The sequence below is a fragment of the Struthio camelus genome, chromosome 13, assembly GCF_040807025.1.
Source record: "Struthio camelus isolate bStrCam1 chromosome 13, bStrCam1.hap1, whole genome shotgun sequence".
Taxonomy (NCBI): Eukaryota; Metazoa; Chordata; class Aves; order Struthioniformes; family Struthionidae; genus Struthio; species Struthio camelus.
Genome location: NC_090954.1, coordinates 13,175,321 through 13,194,868, shown reverse-complemented (window position 1 = coordinate 13,194,868; position 19,548 = coordinate 13,175,321). Strand labels below are relative to the sequence as shown.

The 19,548-nt window shown below is 48.6% G+C and overlaps 1 protein-coding gene across 2 annotated transcripts in view; it reads right to left on the bottom strand.

Annotated features, from left to right (window-relative positions):
- The window catches only part of FAT2 (FAT atypical cadherin 2), a 64,684-nt gene extending 50,416 nt beyond the window's left edge, over positions 1 to 14,268 (bottom strand). The window contains exon 1 of one of the 2 annotated variants that reach the window (XM_068959655.1): positions 13,719 to 14,268. In XM_068959655.1, the coding sequence (XP_068815756.1) occupies positions 13,719 to 13,775 (57 nt within the window). In that variant the 5' untranslated portion in view covers positions 13,776 to 14,268. The remainder of the gene's footprint in view (positions 1 to 13,718) is intronic. The other variant, XM_068959656.1, reaches the window with a different exon arrangement.
- Between the last annotated feature and the right edge of the window lie 5,280 nt (positions 14,269 to 19,548).

The following is a 19,548-nucleotide window of genomic DNA, read 5'->3' as shown; positions in this document are numbered from 1 at the left end:
GCTGCTTCTCCCTTCTGTCCCATTGAGACATCTGTCCTGCCACTGCCCCATGATGTTTCAGGCCCATGTTCACTTTCTCTCCTTCAGTTTTTGCCCTATAGAGGTTCTCTTAGTGAAATGCCACGATTAGGCTGACTTCTTATTCTGCAGTCTCTCCCTTCCTTCAGTTCTGCCTTCTCCCTAGTCAAACAACACGTTTCAACTCCACAGCCCAAATGCAAACCTTACTTCTGATTTATTCCTCCTATGTCCATCTTCACTTGTCTCTCCACAAAACTCTTGCAAATCATTTTCAAGAGCCAATGGGCAAACTAGGACTTGATGTCTCTCCCCTTAGCTTGTATTCCCTTTCCTCTTCCCCGCCTACAGTAATCTTTTCTCCTCCTTGGTAGAGATGCAGAAGTTCCTGTTCTGCCCTTCTACATTGTGCAAGTTCCTGCTGCAAGGCCAGCTCTACAACATGGACTTTTCGACAGCTCTAGTTCAGGTCCTAATCAGTGCTATCTCAGTTATAGCAAGATTCTTCTGATTTGCAGGTCTGACTCTGGCCTCCTGCTTTCTGTTGCTTTGAAGATCAGGTTTCTAGCAAGTCACTTCTACCATGTCACCTTCAGTTGCTGAGTAATTTCTGTGGTTCCTCCCTTCTCATGGCCAAGCCCCATTCTTGCGGAAAAGCTGCCATCCATGACCATCCACTATCAACTCCCTTCCCTAACATCTCATGAAAGAGCGTGAATACGGCGTATCAAAGACAAGGAACTGTGGAGCACATATGTGATTAACAAGGATATATCTTTACCAGTGAGCTTTGCAGGGCTGGTTAGAGGATCGAGGCTTGTTCTTTTCAAAAGCTAAGTGTGTGTTGCTGTATGTGCATTTGGGGGTCACAACTGAGGATAAGCTAAATACAGGTGGATATATTTGCCCTAGATAGCCCGGAAGATCTTTATCTAGAACTATTTCTTCCTCTTTTAAATTTAAATTATATGTCAAATACCTGCCAGTCATTTGGCACCTTCCTAGTTTAAACAGGGAAGACTTGTTTTTCCAGACACTTTTTCAAGACTCATCTCTTTAAAAGACAGAAGTAGTTCAATTTCTAAGTCAAGTTGAATATTAGGAACAAATTATCAGACCCTAACCAACAATCTGCGTCATATTCTCTCAGAGAGTTAGCTAATTACCGATAAATACAAAGCTGTAAATTTGATACTTCCTTTGAATCCCTTCTTCATTAGTAAATAAATGCTAATCATCCAGCAATCTCCCTGTCTGTGGTCATTCCTTTTTGAAGTAGATGACCTGAAGCAGAGCTATAGCCTATGTTACTAGTATCTTAGTGCAAATATCAGAATTTGCAGAGAAGTCAATGCAATTCAGATTTGCCATACCTGACAAAATTCAGACTGATTGGTAAGGTGACATCATTTCGCTTCTAGGAAATACAACATAATTCCCGATTCATAGCAAATGAAAGTAAATCTTGGAGGACAGGGCTAACTGATCCAGAAAGGCATGCAGTTCCTTCTGAGGAGTTGGAAACCATGTTCTAAAAAGATCTACTTGTTACTTAACAGGGCTTGAGAGTTTTGTGGCATGTAGGGACTTGCCTAGAGCTGCTCCCTTACAACATTTTCAACTGCTGAACCTCGAAAGAAGAATGTGTGCTGCGTGCGCGCGTGTCTACTAGGACTGTGGAGCAGGAAAAGTCACATACAATTCAGAGTAGAATAAAACAGCAGAATAAAACAGCAACAAAATACAGTGTTGTTCTGTGAAGAGCAGAGTTAATGAAGCCAATCACTTTGTCTCTAGGAATAATTGACTTTTTAATTGAATTGTATTGAAATGGCAATGCGAACTCATCTCTTACGAGACATCAGAGAAGCCACAAAGCAGAGCTGTTATGAACTCCACAACCACAAGAAAAGCTACAGCTAGAGCACATGCCTTCTTGGGCACCAGCAATTCAATATGGGAGAATAACCTTGAGCAAGGAGTGGGTTCTCTGGCATTTAACATAATGCAAACTTTCTTCTGAATTTCTCCTGGAATGTCCTTAACCTCACTCTAGCTGGTAGTTTTCCTGGTGTATAAGATGGGCTTTATTTTTCCTGGTCTTTTTCCTCTGTGGGGGCATTAGCAGGGTTTCGCTCCTCTGTTCAGCTAACCATTTTATGCAAGCCCTGTCATGACCTCATATTTCTGGGAGTTTTTCTCTCAATTACAAGCTGAGCTGAAAGTGATCAGTGGGTTCAACAGATATTATGAGGGACTGAGAGTAATTGCATACGTGGGGTATGAGGCAGAAGCCTCATTTCCTCTGGAAATTATCTGAAAAAGTGAAAGGCACAGAGAGAACTTAGGGAGAATATTCTAATAGACATCACAATCAGCTTGTGAAGTCTCATAGTTTCTCTTTGCAGCAGGACCCATGCCCAAAGCACCAACGCTAATCCAGAGAGCCCCTCCTGTCCCCTGCTGGCTCCTTCCTGTGCTTTGCGGTGTGCTATTTCATCACCTTTATTACTGCATATGTACCTACCGGGACAACTTCTACACCGCTATTGCTGGGAAAATCCTACTACTGTTTGTGCAGTTCCCACTAGAGCCTGAAGAACCCATGTTCATGAATGGAGCACCAGAATTTTGTTAAAGGGTATGCTAACATTTTCCTTCTCCTGATGTGCTGAAGATCCCTCCAGTTCATCCTCATATTGGTTAGTGAATGGAACACAAGCTCAGTTATAACATTTTCCATTATTATATCTCCAAAAGGATGTGGGATCCTTTAAAGTAGGTTTTCTCCAACATCTTTATTCTGCCTACTGCCTCATAAGAAATGGAATTCACTTTGCAAAGCCCCTTTTCTTTTCCATATACCAGCTGCCTTTATCAATTTCACATTCTTTTGGTCCTAGAGTTTACAAGGAAAGCTTCCAAGGACCATAGTGATAACTGCTGGTATATAGATCATTTTGCTTGGGGGCAGGAAGAGGAAAGAAGTAAAAAGACCTGTAGGATTTATTAGAAAAAAAAAAGTGATAAAATGTTAGAATAAACTCAGGGGTGTTTTTCTTAACTATAATAGAAAATGACTTCTTTTCTATGGTATGGTTCACAGCACTATCAAAGCTTTTGTATCTCAAGTTCTAGAGTTTTTAGAATAATTTCTAGAAAACCCCTGAAATGAGTGTGGTACCAATCGCCTTTGCTGTGTGTAAACATCAAGAGGCTATAAGAGAACGTTCTGAATCTGAGCTTGCAGGAAGATCTCTATATCAACAACACTTCTGTGTGCTTATTTTCACTTCTTGGACATTTCCTCTTTTAGTTTATCTCTCAGTAGAAAGAATGAGATGGAGAGAGTTGGCAGTAATAGTATCATTGAAGAGCTGGCCTATTCCAGTTGAGTGTCATGAGGCTTCCAGGAGAGCTCTTAACTTCCCATACCAGGAATGGGCTTGTCTGTCCTGCTGCCAGGGCTAGGCTAAGCCCAGGGTTCAGTTCAGGTGTGGATGGGTACACTTCCAGCTGGAGGTGTAGCCAGCTGGTGACTCTAGTCCGATGGCTTCTGGAAACCAATGCCGAGTGCTTCTAGCCTGAAGTTTGTTCTTTTCTAAGTCACAGTGAACACTGGGAAACAATGGCACATTGGATGTCTTGTGTCTGTTTCTCCAGCATGGTTTTAACGGAGAGTAATAGATCTCCCAGGAGTGACTTTGCATCCCCTGCTCTGTCTCCTTTTTCTGGGAACTTTTACACCACATTTATGCACACTTTTTTCACATTATGCAAAACGATACAGAAATCGAGTGGGACATCTCCAAAGGCCGTGGTGAAGCTCAACAGAAAAATGGGGCACAATGTTCTGTACAGGGGGCAAAACTGGTTAACTAGAGGCTTGCCTCAGATCCAGGGAAAGCCTTGTTGGAACCATCCTGTGGAAGGTGTCACTAATGAACCCAGAAAGGAGGAGGCTTTCTGTGACTCTTGTAGATGCATGGGAAGGCTGCAGATATGAAATGGCACAAAATAAATCTAGTAGCACCTAAAATACCAGAGAGGGGTGTGAGCAGGGCTGCCAGGGAGGGGCGGCACTGCCAAGCTCAAGGGTCCTTGCAATGGAGTTTGAGGATCTCTGCATCAAAACTAGGTGAAATGTACTGCACATGCAGTAGCTTTTGCATGTAGATTAAGAGAAACATCTCCTCTGGTTGTCTGAGCTGTGCTGTTCCATGTCCTCATGCTTATTGCAATTAGTACATGTCCCATGAAACCTGCGGCAAGGGTGCAGGGTTGCCAGACCAGCTGCATGCGTTAAACATCCTCATCCACCCCAGGTCCCTCACCTCATGGGCTCAGACATTGCTGCTTCTGTTACTTGCCCGAGAAAGCTCCCTGTTTCTCTCTTTTGTGGCTTTCCAGCATGCAGAGGCCCTCCTGGAGTCAGGTGCAGATGGGGGGGCCTGCGTGTCTCCCGGTGGGCTGCAGAGCTGCCTACAGCCCATCGCCAGGATGGAGTGCGCCAGGCAAGGCATGCTCCTGACGAGGGAAATACCAGGGCATCATTATGTTGTGACTCAGACTCCTCTCCTAATCACCAGTGGAGGATCAGAAAGCCTTGAGGGGCTTCGCCCTCAGCCCTAGAGATGCAAACTCCCCGCAGAGCGCATAAACACTTGGTTGCGTCTCTAATCAGATAGAGCCTAAATGTGCATCTAAATTTAACATCCAAGTTGTGATCCTGCATCAAAGACAGGCCCAAATCTTTTGGTTTGAAATGAAGGAACAAACAGAGCATTGAGGTTCAAAGTGTGCGTGTGTGTGTGTGGGGGGGTGGCCTCGGAGATGGGTGATTCAATGAGGATGGCCACAGGAGCATCGCACGGGGCACAGCTACTCCAGCCAGCTGACGGCCAGTGGCCGAGGCTGGGGCATGGCCCCGGCTGCTTCCCCACAGGGCCTCCCCGGGAGCCTCCTGCAGTGCGCAGGCTTCTGTATTTTTCGGCCAGCCATACCACAGAAAAGTGCTGCAACCTGCCAGGGAGCAGGCGTGGCCCCAGCCCCACCTTCCCATTCCCTTCAAGAGAAGCCTTTAAAAGAAGTAAAAACTCAAAACACAAAACAAGCTGAGTGCTGAGCACACCAAGAGCAGCATTCCCCTCGCTGGTTGTGGTCAGGACTCATCCCAAATTTTTGGCATAGAAAGTTAGAGAAAAATCAACATTTTGATGGGACAATTTCCCCCTCTCCCAGCTTTCTTTCGTCAGCACACATCCCGAACTCTTTCTTCTTTTTTTTAACTTTTCTCTCCCTTTGCTTCTTTGTAATAAGAAACAGTCTGCCTTCTCCCTGGGAGAGGGTACAGAGGATGAAGCCCATCCCAGCGAAGGGACAAGGACGTCTCAGGTGGGTGTCCCGTTGTCCCGCCTGCCTGACACCCTGCAGTCATGAGCAACACCTCTATTCATCTTTCCTCTGGGAGATGCTCTGTTAGAGATGTTAGGAGCAGTACGTGAAGCCTTCCACCTCCTTTATCCTGTGCAAGAGGTCTGCCCCATTGCTTCATCCATCCCTGACCCTCGTTTCTTGCTCATCTGTTTAAAACCTTAGGCAAAGCCTGATGAAAACCATTTGCACTGGCTGAGCATGTCGACACAAAGCAACCTCTTTGTCAGAGTTTACAAGTACCGGGGGCCGGGGGAATAAGGGAGATACACTTGGTTATTCAGACAATCAAAGTCAGGCAGCTTAATGGTGGGTCTGAAATTCAGTGGTCATTAGGGAACAGAGGCATGGAGCAAAGTTATTTAAGAAGGTGGATACTAGACTAGTGACTAGGAGTTGGGACTCTATCCTCTCTCTGCTTGGATGGTAGCTGAACAGAAGGAGTAAGCATGATGTACAGGTGTTCAGCCATGTTCTGTGAGATGTTTTGATTCTCAGTGCTCAAATAACCCGTGTACACGCTGCTTGGGGGCCAGGCTGCTTGGTTAATGTTTGCCACTTTCCTCCGCCACAGCAATGCTGAGAGGATTAGGTCATGTTCCATTTGGTGCCTCATTCAGTTTTGGTGAATTTCCTGCTTGTCACTAACAAAGCCAGGCCTGCGGGGTTTGAATTCTGCGGGGAGCTGGGTATTTTTTGATCTATTTCTTTTGGAGTTTGAAAAACAAACAAACCAACCCCTTCCCAAGCTGTGGCACGGAGCTGTTCCCATGTTCTCAGCAGCATTTCTCTCAACGGGACTCTGAACCCAGGTTAGCGGTTGGTGCTTTCCTTAGCATTCCTGCTCCTGCATTCGATGTACAGAGAGTGTCTGCTTGGTTTTGCAGCAAAGAAGTAGGAAAATGGAAAGAATCCCTAAAGTTAAGATGTTTCCTTCTTCAATATATCTCAGGGTTTTCCACGACCTCTGAACGGTTTTTGATGGGCTGAGTTGACAGTCCTGTAGGTTATGCACCAACCTGCTCAGGGACTGTGTTCGTATGGGTACAGCTTTTTGCTACACTTGTAGATTTCACCAGGACGCAGCCGATTTTTCCTTCCCCATTTCAGCTTTCTAGTCTCCTAATGGCTTGGATAGACCTCTGGAAATTGTTTCCAGATTGCTAAACAGCCTGGAGCAAGACTGCTGATCATTTAAAACCTACTGCACGTGCCTTTTATGACCACGGTCTGCCCTTGCTTGGAGTGACCCGCTAAGCACCATTCCTGTTATGCAGCGAATGGCCTGTGGGCAGTCCCTGGACCCTGGGCCATAACAATTTCATGCTTCAGTTCCGTTCCCGATGGGGAAGTGGCTGCATGCTGACGGGGTGGGCTGTGCTGGGGGCAGAGCTGAGGAAAGCCATGGGATTAATGAATGTCACACTGCCATGTGGAGTGGTGGCTCTTGCTTGGATCACACAGCACGGCAGGCACTACAGGAGGTCACCCAGAGACCCCGGAGCGGGGCGGACACAGTCCTCCACGTACCATGGATATGCTCATCCCACTGTCCACACACTGGGCCAGGCAGGCAAATTAACCCCAGGAGCTTGACCTGATTTGGGGCCAAGGACTAGAAGCCTCTAGGGGGTGTTAGAGGAACTGCTGGTCATTTACTTTCTTGGAAAGGAGCTTTGGAGAAGCCTGTGAGGCACCAACTTGCATGGCTCAAGTGAGGCCCTGGCAGTCAGGTCTGGGTTAGTGGGAGCAGGAGGAAGGTAGACCCGACGTGGGGCTTGGAAACATTTTTCTTCTAGTCACTCCACATTGCTTCAGGGGTGGGTAAACAACATTTTGTTCTGGGACAGCTCTGCTTCCCCCTGGGCTGGATCTGCCTGAGCCAGCAGGTGCTGAGAGCAGTCCCCTTTGGGACCACCATTCAAGGATGGCAGTGGGAGTGCTGTGGGATGCTGCCCCTGCAGTGGGAAAGCTGGACTTGCAGGGTGTGGGTCAGTTGCACGAGCGCAGGGTGGCCTTGAATAGCGAAAGGGTGGCTAGCAAGCATTTTGTTACCCTGATATCCAACTCCTCCTCCCCCACATATGACTTGAAAGCCTTTGTCACTCCATCACCACAGCAACGTTGATTTTTCAGCCCTAGTCAGACCCTCACATCCAGGTTGGCTCTAAGGGCATCTTCATCTATTACATCGAGCTATGGCCTTCCCCAGCCAGCTGCTCACCTCCAAATCCTGCCTCCTTCCTCCCCGGATGTCTCACCTATTGCCCCATACTCACTGCTCTGACCATGCCCTGCTGCTCTCCCGCGTTTTCTCCTCCATCAGAGCAAGCAGGCATGATGTGTCTTTGCCTCCAAGTCATTCTCTGTCCTTGAGCAAGGCAACACCTTGCTCATGAGGCCAAAGGGTCTCTCCCAGCACCTTTACACCCGTGATGTGCATTTCTCTTCAATGCTTTGTGAGGAATCCGGGAAGAGTTTGATTTGGTACTGCTGTCAACACGATGCCAAGTAATGCCTAGTTTAGTTATGTTAGATAGCTGAGGTTTGCCTGTCATTGTTCTAATAAGCCTCCAGGAGCTTGTCTGTTAGGCACAGGAGAACTTGAACAGGCTTGAACTCCCCGTAGAGGTATAAGGGTCAGCGATCTTTATCTCTGTTGGCATTGCAACATCGCTCCAGAGTAAGACTTAATAGCACAGCTCTGGAGTCCTGTGGAATGCTCAGATGAGTGTCTAGGATCACTGGAGGAGGCCTGGGAGATGAAGGAACCTTGCAGCCACCCCATTTGAGAGCAGGATAATTGCTAACTTTTCTGAGATTCCTGTCACTGGGTCAGAGCTCTGGAGGTGCCCCCTTCCTCAACTGGATTCATTATGGGTGACAGTGGTCACAGCCTAGCTGCAGCCCTGGGGCTTTTGGTACTCCTGCTCCTGGGTCCAGGGGAGAAGTCCACGCAACACCAAGCGACGCCTTTCCAGTCCCCTTTCCAGGTTGACCTGGTGGCCCCTGCAACCCTGCCAGCATTCTCCAGCAAGAAGGAGAGGCTCTCCCAGGCCCTTGGGTTGCAGCTGAGCTCCCCTCATCTCTGCGACACCTTGCTGCCTACCATCAGACATTCAGCAGCTCTCTCACAGTGCCAGCCACCCCATAGCACTGAGGCCTCACTCGCGTCAGCTCTGCCTTGATGTTGGCTCCTTTCCCAGAGAAAGTATGACATCCGGGAGGTTGATTTGCTTGTGCCAAGGGCAGTGAGAAGCATCCTTGTGCATCACTTCTAATCTCCTTCCTCTGATCTCCCCTGAAAAGATCTGCTATTTGTCCCCTCCTCACCCCTCCTCACTGATCATTTCCTGCCCTCTCTGGTGGCCAGAGAGTAAGAGTGGGTAAATCCTACCTATGGTCCAGAAGCTGGCATCCCATAGATAACCAGGGAAGATGTCGGGATGGTAGTGCCTAGCTGCTGGGCCAGAGACAGCAACCAGTAGAGCCAGGAGACAGGGAGGAAAACGCACATCCCACTTGTGGTTCTGAAGGGAACTGGGTATTCATTGCCTGAGAGGAAGAGAAACAGGGTCTGGGGGCTGCAGAAGGGCAGTGCTGGTGGAAAGGGAGCTTGGTGGGAATTACTCACTAGAGTGAGAGAGACCAGGAGCTGTGCACCAGGGTACAGCAGCCCAAATGTGTTTGCACAAGAGCCAGCTCCAGAATGCCAGATATTCAGATGCGCATACCCTGCTCCACGAACTGTGCACCTTTCTCTCAGGGAGTCTGGTTCCCATGGAGGCTTGCAGTGCCAAGAGCCACATACCTCTGTCACTTCAACCTAGCGGCTCCGGGAGGCCCAGCAGACATGCTGTGACCTTCAGCACAAGTTGCCAGAGCAACTGCCAAAACCCATAGTGAGCCCTTCACATTTTCCTCATGCTTGGGATGCAAATCGTCTTGCACTGATAATCATTCCCCAGTTGTCAGTCTGTTGAGGGAACCTGCCATGTGAGACCACACTGTCGGTGCTCCCTCCTAACTTTTGGATCCACTGGCCAGTTTCAAACAAATTTAACCAGATAGGTAAAGACCTGAAAGTAATTAGGTTTGCACAACCTTGTGATAATCAAAAGGAGAGAGGAGAGAAATCCAAATTAGGACTCCCAGCTGGAAAAAAAGGCTCTAATGTGAGCCCAACCTGGTTATTAAACATCAGAGAATCCACACAAGAGAGCGCGCCCCAGGCAACCAAGCTTCGTGAATTCTGCTGCTCATGAAACAGCTGTTTATTTAGATGTTGCAAAGCCTATGGGATCCTTTCTGGGATCCTAGCACACAACTCCCATCTGACCCACAATTGTTGTGACGGCACTGAATCCAAGCTCTCACCTGGACTCAGCTCCTACCTCGGCCTGAGACAGCAGCAGCTCTGCCCAGTGTTTGAAGGGCTCTAACCTTAAGCTGTTTGACCTTGTGAGACCTCCTCTGCTCCTTGATTCAACCTGGATGTTTGCAGCAAGGGCACAGACTAGATCACCTGAGTGCTGGCAGTCCTCTGATGCCCTTTCCACCATTCCCTGTGGGGAACATGCAAGTTCTCCTACGACAGGTAAAAATTGTTGGGAAAGAGTCTGAGGGCATCTTGGCACAAAGAGCTTGGGTTATATCCCCAGAGACAGGCAAGGGACCACATACACCTCCAGATGCAGGAGAGGAGCCCTGCTGCTCAGCGGGACAGGGAACACTCAGGTTGGCTCTGCCCTGCAGCACAGCCCTGGCCATTGTGCCTCCTTCCTCACCCTTTTATCTCCACCAGGCAATTTACGTTCACTTGCAGATGTATTGCTGCACCAACATGAAGCTCTGCTCAGGCCCCTTCCCAGCACCCTGCTGGTCTTTCCCTTCTGCTCCCTGAAAGTGAGCACCGAGAACAGCCTTCCTCTCTGCCTGCAGCATCTTTGACTCTGTTGCCATCTGTCTGCCTTGAGCTGCTTCTGCCAGTCCTTCTCACAAGTTCAGAGGTAGTGAAAGGGCACAGAGGACAGAGAATGAGTTGATCAGGGCATCATCCTCACCTGCAAAAGGACGACTGGCTAGGATGCAAGTAGCTATGCCACAGAAATTCCCTGCAGCAGACATTCATGGAATGAAAGAGATACCATCGAGTTAACAAAAAACCTTCATCTCCCCATCTTGGTTGCCCTCTGGAAACCTGGCTACTGCTGCCCTCTGCCTTTTCTGCTCATTTCTATACCCACAGCATTCAGTCCCATTGTGCCAGGTGCCATGCAAGCCGACACAAGGACAGCCCCTTGTCTCGGAGGAGGAAAGTAACCCCTGAGACAGGCATGTTTGCCTAGGCTAGTCTCATTGCCACAGCGTGTCCTTGTCAGCTCTTGTTACAATACAGGCACACAGTGCTACCTCCTGCTCTGGTCTGTCTGTTAGAAATATCTCTCTGAAAGATCTCGTCTTTGCAATATCTCTGCAGAGCAGGTAGACGTGCACAGATGCTGCTCACACTGTCTATTGTACCAATACCAGATACTGTGCCACACACAAAGGTATTGCAGCGTCTCTGCCAACCTGTGCCGTATGGAATATCTGTGCATAGCATGAATAGCATATCCCACGTTAGCTGAGTCACAGCATCTATCAAAAGTACAACCAGAGATCAGCCCAAAATATTCCCACAACATCAGAACATCAAAATAGCTGTGCTTGGTCAGCTCTGTATCATCTCCCCCAAAATAGCCAGCTTTGATTGCTTAGTGATGAGCATAGGAAACAAGGCATAGGTAATGCAGTCCTTTTCCTGCTCTGCCCTCCCACTTTCAAGCATCAGTGTAAGTACACTGCTGGAGTGGAGCTTATACTTAGACTGTTGTGTGAAATAGCCTCCAATGCAGCTATCCATCCCGAATGTATCAAAGTGTTATCTGAAGCCAAGTATACTTTTGGTCTCTGCAATATCCTGTGGCAAAGTGTTACAGAATTTAATTATGCCCTCTGTGAAAAAAAAAAAAACCAAAACACTTCATTTGGTTTGTTTCAAACCTGCTGCTTGTTCACTTCTGAGCTACAAACCTTCCTAACAACCCTTGCAGCCTGCCCCTCCCTGGAGCTCCTTTTTCCAAGAATTAGGAAAGAAAGTTTCTTTGCTAGTAAACCAGTACCTGCCCCATTGCCAAGGAAAAACTGTGGTTGAGAGAAAAATTGCTTGCTCAGCAAATCAGCTTGCTAATAGACAATGGAGCATCATTGTTGCCAACCCAGCAAAAAAAATAAAAGGCTGAGGGTATTTAATCCTCTTAGGCTTGCGCGTGATACTGAAGAAAGCCCAGTGCTTGAGGTAAAGCCACACTCGCACACTCCACATGTGGCAAAAAACAGAGAGGGGCACAGAGCAGGGAATGCCATTTTGGTAGCATGGAGGTAGTTGGAACAGTCCTCTAGGACTTGCCTTGCAGCAGTTGGCAGAAGCGTAGGATGCAAAATGTATTAGTTTCTAACAGATGTTTGATTCCAGGTGTTACGCCTCCTTTGAACTCTCCCTTCATATATCAATGATGCTTGTTTGTTTGGAGGGCTAGGAGACACACTGGTTTCTGTGAGCATTCAGGTATTAAACAAGCTGTAGTTAATGGGAAAGGCTCAGGAAAAGGCTAGATGCTGCTGCGAGCTCTTCCCTCCGCAAGCAGAGCAATCATCGGGCTCATTTTTGCAATGTTAAGGAGCACGTTAGAACACAACAAGCAGACAGCAGAGAATCAGAGTGACTAAAATCCCTGGCTGGGTTAGGAACCTCTAGCCTACTCAGTCCCTTGGGAACCTCAACACTTATCAGACAGGCGGATGTCCCTGAACTGTTCTAGATAAGGTGAGGTGCGCTGCATATTAGGAGATGATAAGGGAGCACAATACCAAGCTCAGTGACTTTGCCTCCCTGAATACCGAGACAGCCCAGCCTTCCTCAGGAGCCCGATACAGACTGTTTGCTTTCCATCCTGAGGCTCTGATAAACTCACAGGTCCCTCTGGCTGACAGCCTGGAGAGCTGTGCATCTCAACAACTCTCTCCGCCTCCCATGCCCACTTTCCGCACCTCGGGGTGCAGGAGCACCCCACGGTGGAGAATGGAGAAGGCTCGCTGGGCCCCAGCCCTCCTGCCTGCGTCCAGAGCGCTTTGAGCCTTTCTGGCCTGGGAGAAGTGGGAGCCATCTGCTGCAGCCCAGCCTGCCCGTATGCATCCTGCCCAGCTCCATCTGCTAAACAGCCAGTTTCCACACGTCCTGCAAACTTTCAACCCTCTGCAGCAGCAAACCTGAATTAGCGCCAGCTGTTTAAAGAGTCCTCCCAAGCAACCTGTGTTGTCTGACAGCTGATCTTTGCCCCTCTGGAGCGCTGCACTCCACCTAGTCTGCCTTTAATTCCCCCAGGAGATTGATTATCTGATAACTGCTGTTTGGAAGGACCCATTTTGCTCCAAGTGCCCAGGCCACCTTCACTGTTTTTTCGCCTCTTAGTACCACATATGTACAAGGGAAATAATTCTTGCATGCCCCAGACTGCGATTGGATTTACTGGGCGATTTCATCTTCGTTTGCCATCAGATGCCTGTTAGTGAACAAAGAATCAGGCATGCATTAATGCAAACAAGCACAAATTGGCATCGGCACAGTCCCATGCAAAGGAGGGACAGTTGCAGAGGCCTGGCTGCCACTAAGCTCTCGCTTCAGTTCCCAGGCTCTGCTGCCTGTGCTGACAGGGGTCCAGCGTGAGCTCTAGCCTTGCTGTACGTGCTGTGAAACGCCAGTGCCTTGCCTACACTAAGGGAGCCTCCAGAAACAGCCTCGTAGGAGCTGACATTGGGGAGAAAGAGCTTGGAGTGGCACAGCCTTGCCCCAGTCAGTGAAGTTGTATACCGTGCACAGATGAGTCTACAGCTAGATGCCACCACTACTCCTGCAGCAACACATCCATTTACTCCAGCACGAGCATGCTTCCTGCAGGAAACTTGCCCTTTGCAGACACCTGGAGCATTTTTCTGCTCAATCCCTCCTCACCCGCCTTGCTCGGCAGCATGGGTTTCAGGCCAGCCAGAGCCCACCTGCTTGCACTGGCTAATGCAAACTTTATGCAAACACAGCTGAAGCTTTCCCTGGCTCCGTCCATAACCCCCTGCAGTAGGGCTGCCAGAAAGGAGAAGAAGATGAAAGGATTTCGCTTTGCCTCCCAAAGCCTGATCTTTAGGCTGGGGCTTTCAGCAAAAGTACTCACATGCAAAAGCAGTTTCATGGCTAGATCTCTCCATCCTCCTTGCCTTCCTCCATCCATGCTGTACAGACTTCTCCCTGAGTCATTTTGACTTCCCACACCAGTGAGCAGTGTGCCTTACCTGTTGCAACAGGAGAGAGACCTCTCCCGAAATTTACTGCCTCTCTGCCCTCACCGCTGGAAGTCCTCTCCCACAGCAGCACCTTGCTGACTGCTGGGGATCCATGGTGTCTGCAAATCGAAGGAAGAGGCTTGGAGAAATTCCTGAAAGGAAGGATTTTGCTGGCTGGAACTGTGGCGGCACAGGTTGAGAGCAGCGAGGGAGAAAGTGGCAGGAGGTGGAACTCCCTTGCTGAAGAGCCAGCCCTTCCGTGACTGACTGGAGGAGGAGGAGGGAAGGAGACTCATCGCTCACTCTCCGGAGAAGTGAACTTGTGCATGTGTGTGTGTATGTCAGAGCTGGGCAAGGACCCAAGCCTTAGAGCTGAATAATTGCAGAGTTTTTTACTGTTAGATTAACTAACATCATTGCCATGAAATCCAGGACCTCAACTGCAAGGGGGTGGGGGGAATATGTCAGGTAAATCCCTCCAACATACCTGAAAAACGCAAAGATTGTTTTTATCTAGCTGCCAGGTGGGCGTTGCAAGGAGGGACAGGGAGAAGGGGGTGGGGGAAACCTGAATCTGTCCTCAGAGCAGCTGCATGCGGAGAGGCACTTTGAATGTTGTTGTTGTTTGTGTGGGGGAGCCCCCAGAAGCCCTGCTTGCTGCCAACAAGCCCTAGGGTGCTCGATGCTGTACAGGTAGAGGATGAAAAGACAGTCTCTGTCCTGAAAAGGCAGGAATTGCAGAAAAGAGAGGGAAACAGCAAGGAGAGATGGCAGCATAGTGAGACCAAATGTTGTATCAGAGCTTTGGGGAGGGTTTCTTTGCAAAGCAAGAGCAGGAGAGTTGGGGCTATCGCATCCCGCCTGCAGGAACGTTCCGCTGCTGATCACAAGGGAAGGGAACTTGCTGCAGATGCTGCTTGTCACATCGCCTGGAGCATGGACCATCCTTGGGTAGCTGCAGCCCTCTTTCTCTCAATCCCCTTTCTTTCCCCCTTCCCTTCCTTCTTTTTCCTCCAACCCTCAGGAAATCCTAATTTGCCCTCTTTGCGCTGCAGTAGTCAATTGGACAGATACATGTGAGGGTAGCTCACAGGTCATCACAATTTGGGTTTATATGAAGGGGTTTTTTTTTCAGTGATGTTTTCTGGGAAGGAAATGATCAGAAGGCTTTCTGCACAGTTTTAGGAAAAGCCCCCAAATGGAGACTATGAAAATGGGACAATTTCAAACAGTTGGGAGAGGTGCCTAACTGCTCCTTTTCAGGCTCTGCACAGAGGACAACGATAGAAGTAAATACAGGTGCAAGTAGCGGGGAGAGACAGACCCCATTAGTGTCCCTGTAAAAGAAGAGTGCCTGGTGCAGACTGACATTTTACTAGTCACCAGTGAATCCCCTGGACAGACAGGTTATGAACAGTCCATCCACATACACAGCTTTGACTGGAATTTGCCTTAGATTAGACACTGGAGAATTAAATCACAGGACACCAGTCTATGGGAAAATCCATATGATTTCATGGTGCAAGTCCAAAATGATTTGGAGGTGCTGACTTGTGATATTGGACTATTTGGGGTTATCAGTGAAGCTGAGTGAGAACAGTTTGGTAAATTCATCAGAACTCACCCTGCTGCCATCAGCGAGAAGCACGACGACGAAAGTGTCTTCCGTTATATTCCAGCCTGTATTCTTCTGCCTCCTAACATCTCTGAGACTCTCCCAGGCCTTCATGGGTTTATCCCAATAACACTCCAATGAGGTAAAGCAATACGGTAGAGTTATCTGCACAGGCTGGTGCAGCAGAGGGACATTAAATGACTTGCCTGAGGTCACCTTGGGAAAGTGCTGGGGCTGGGAACTGATCCGTTAGCTTTTGGTCTTCATCTTGTGCTATAAATGCTTGTGTTGGGTGCTCTCCTGACAACACTGGGAGAGGAAGCTGTTGTGGCCAACTGAGAAAGTGGCTTGGAGTGAGGTAACACATGAAGCAAATCTTAGCTCTGCTTGGAAAGTGACTTTGATTTCAAATTGATCATGGCTTTTCAGAAATAGCTTGGACTGAATCAGTAGAGACACAAATCCAGTTGGATATTCATGCCTAGCCTGTCTATGTTTACAAATTTATCAGTTGGTTTAGTAAGATGGTTTGCAGGAGAACTTGAAGAAGTCTTCAGGATTATGAAGGTGGTAGCAGAAGAAACCTTGAAATTGCAAATCAGGTACTCTTCTTCAGGATGTCCCATCAGAGGAGATGAGGCGATCAGTCAGTAACAGCAGTGGGAGGTGCATTTGAGAATAATAAAAGCAAAAGTTCCTTCATGCAGCTGCATTTCTTGCAGCCATGGAAGGCGAGAAAATCAGGTATTGGTGGCCAGATTTCAATGGGGCTTAGGCAGGGCTCAGAATAATACGTGTTAGATACACCAAGGCACAAGTGATCAAATCTCTGGCTTCAGGGCATCAGCTGATTGCTACAAGAGCCAGCATTTCCCCACATTTGGAGCCTTTCATAACTGGCCGGGTGCATTGCTTCTTTTGCCTCCATCTGGAGCAGCAGGCAACCTGGAGACATTGAATTTTGGGGACTTGGTCTCATCTAGTGTGGCAAGCTATGAGCTCTCAGCTATTAAGGCTGGAAATGCTATTTGTTAGCAAGGCAGGAGACTATCAATTCACCCACAAAGTAGGTCTCATTTTTGCACTCTCTTTGCTCTTCCAAGTAGTCAGAGAAGCCCTATTTCAATTGCTTTTCTTTAACATGCTCTGCTGCTGAAATGGTGGTTTAGGAAGCTGGTGCTCATGGTGTTGTCACATATCAGGCAGAATGTGCAGAATGGTTGGCCATAAGCTAAGGGTGGTTATTACCTCATCACTTTACAGAACATGTATAAATACACAGTAAGTGCAAAAGCCACTCACAGCTCTACCTGATTGCAAACAGGTCGGGGACACTGGGTCTTCCTTTCCACAGCAGCCACAGAACATGGTACCAGTCTTGTTTACTAAAAGCAGGGCTTCAGGGGACTGAGTTTTGGTTCTCAGTGAGGCCTTTGCTCCCTGGCTATGGAGCAGAGAAACCTCATAACATATTAGACCAACACATACAGGTGGAAAAGATAAACAGGCTTTTGGCATCATGAGTCCTAACCTGAAGAAGAGCTTGATTGCCCGAAAGTTTGTTTGTTTTTTCCAATTGCACTAGTTGATTTAATAAGAAATGTTTCCCAATTAAATCATAGCACCAGTATGAGTGGCACTTTAGCTATGGAGAAGGGACCCCCAAATCCTCAGTTTGTAGTTGGCTAGGACACTAGGATGGATGCTGCCTTCCATACAAAGGCAAATATGGGCTCTTAGAGCACATTTGGATCTGCTACTATGCCAGTGATCCAGGAAGGGAAAGGAGAACTGGAGAATTTCTTCTAAGGTCCAATTACTTATTCTCCATCAGTGGTGGGTGAGAGTGGGTAGAAACTGGCTGGCTCTGCCTTCTCTGTTCTCCTCCTCAACTTGAAGCCAGGCCAGGATTGGAAGAAATTTGCCATGAACTTTGTCCCAAGGAGTGACTCCTGCTCCTGCAGCAGGGGACAGGTTGCAGAGTTACCTGTGGTTGCAACTAAAGAGGATTGGCCTAGTTAGGGGAGCTGCTCAGGGAAGAAAGGAGCACAGAGCCGCATGATATCTGGTTTTGCACCGAGTACTGTCCAACCCACACTTCCAGTCTCACACCGCTCAGATAGTAAATCAAACGAGCCAACAAAAGCCCCATTAGCTGGCGTCAACACTTCATCCAGCTGCATCCCGCTCCTGGGAGCTCACCCCGACAGCTATGATGGGCCCTTTCCCAGCGCACGGAGAGTGTCAGAGCTCTGTCGTTTCGCTGGCAAGGACGCTCCTCTCTCCCTCTAATCATGGGTAGAGATTTCATTTCCTGGTTCCTCCCAAGATCTCCATTTGATAAACCTGAGATGTTCTACTGTGGGTTAGCTGCATGCAAGGTGTTTTGAAGAGAAGCAGTATGTTCAGGCTGGGTTAGGGAAATCACCACAGTCTCTGGACTGACAAGAAACAGTTATAGGGGCCTAACTGCCAATGGCTATACCTACTCACTGCCCTGGGGACCAGACCTGCCTGCCTCCTGAATACACGCCTGCAGGCCTAGCTTCCAACTCAGACAGCAAATATCCTCCTAAACGTGTGCCCTTCCCAGCCATGCTTGTGCCCAGGCATCCCCCAGAGCCAGCTCTGTCTCGCGCATTGCCTCCCTGGCTTGCAGTCGAGCCCCCAGCCAGCCTCCTCCAGATGGGAGCAGGCGTGGGGCTGTGCCAGGTGGATCTGGAGGTCAGGGCAGCACTGTCGAGATCTGGCAACAGGTCTCCAAATCCTCATGCCCCCAGCCAGAAGGGCCCAAACAGACAAAATGGTGCAATCCCCTTTATCGTCCCTGCTGAGGGTTTGGCACTTTTTAAGTGAGGTGGCCCAGCTAGGGATTTAAATGCTCTGACTGTTGTGGCGAGGGTGGGCAGCCAGCTTTGTGATGAACACATTACAGGGTGCTTCCTAAGCGGTCCCAGATCCTGTTGCCCACCCACAGTGCCCAACCTGATTTGTCAGGCTGCCCCCAAACCTACAGCAAACGTCCGTTTGCTGATGCGTTAAGATCTGATGGGCCCCAAGGCAGAACCAAGGCAGATGAAGAGTCACTTCCCGCAGGGTCAAACAACTTTTGTTTCCCCTTTGCAAAAGGAGAGTAGGTCTGTGGGTCTGGCCTTTGAGCCTCAGCATCTGCTGTGCTGAAATGAGCTGTGGGTATGTTTGCACAGGAGCATGCAGTGACTTGCAAGGGAAGGGGTGATTATCTGACTGAAACAACAGAAGCATTTTCCCCAACAAGCAGGAGCGTGTGCACTGGGGGAGGGGACGATCCAGCCCTGCACAGGAATCAGCTCTGTTTGTGTGTGTGTGTGAAAAGCTCATTGACCAGCACTCATAATAACCTTCCATGAAGCTGCTCCCATGAGAGAGAATAGTTCCAGTGGCACTACAAGCCACCACACTGCTCCCAGCCAGGCAGAGCACATGGAGGAAACGAAGCAGGAGCTGTCTGAGGAAAGGAACAGTGGAATGGCATCCCTCTCGTCTTCTCTGATCTCTGTCCACAGCATGTCCAGACACCGTTTCTTCCTGCACATGTCCTATGCTCGAAACAGTGTTGCTGTCTTCCTTAACACAGCTAGGGTCAGGCTGGTCTGAGCGTTCATGCTTTTTGGAAGTTCTGCTCCTTTGCTTTGGGTAGATTTAAAAGACAGAGATATCCACTTGCTCAAGTACAAAAGTCAGCTAAGAACAGGAGCTGATTAAAACTCACTTTTCTTACTCTCAGTCTGATTTCATTCAGTTGGGTGTCTATGAAACCCCAAATCTGTCAGCTCTCCAGGTGTGCATGAAGTCTTCCAAGAAACACAGGGTGGATCCGTTTTCTCCTTTGCAGCTGACCCTCCGAACAGCACCCAGAGGCAGTGAAAAGGACTCAGTACTGCATCTCTGTGGGCAAACCTGATTCTCACCCAGACTCACCCTTCTCACCTGATACAAATTTGCACCAGCATTTCCTCAGAGCAACTCCAGGCTACCCTGGCTTGGGGTCCATGAGGAGTTCATTGATGGGTGTGTCTGACTCATGCTAGCTGATGGGAGATGATTGCTACTTTGTTCTGGGGATA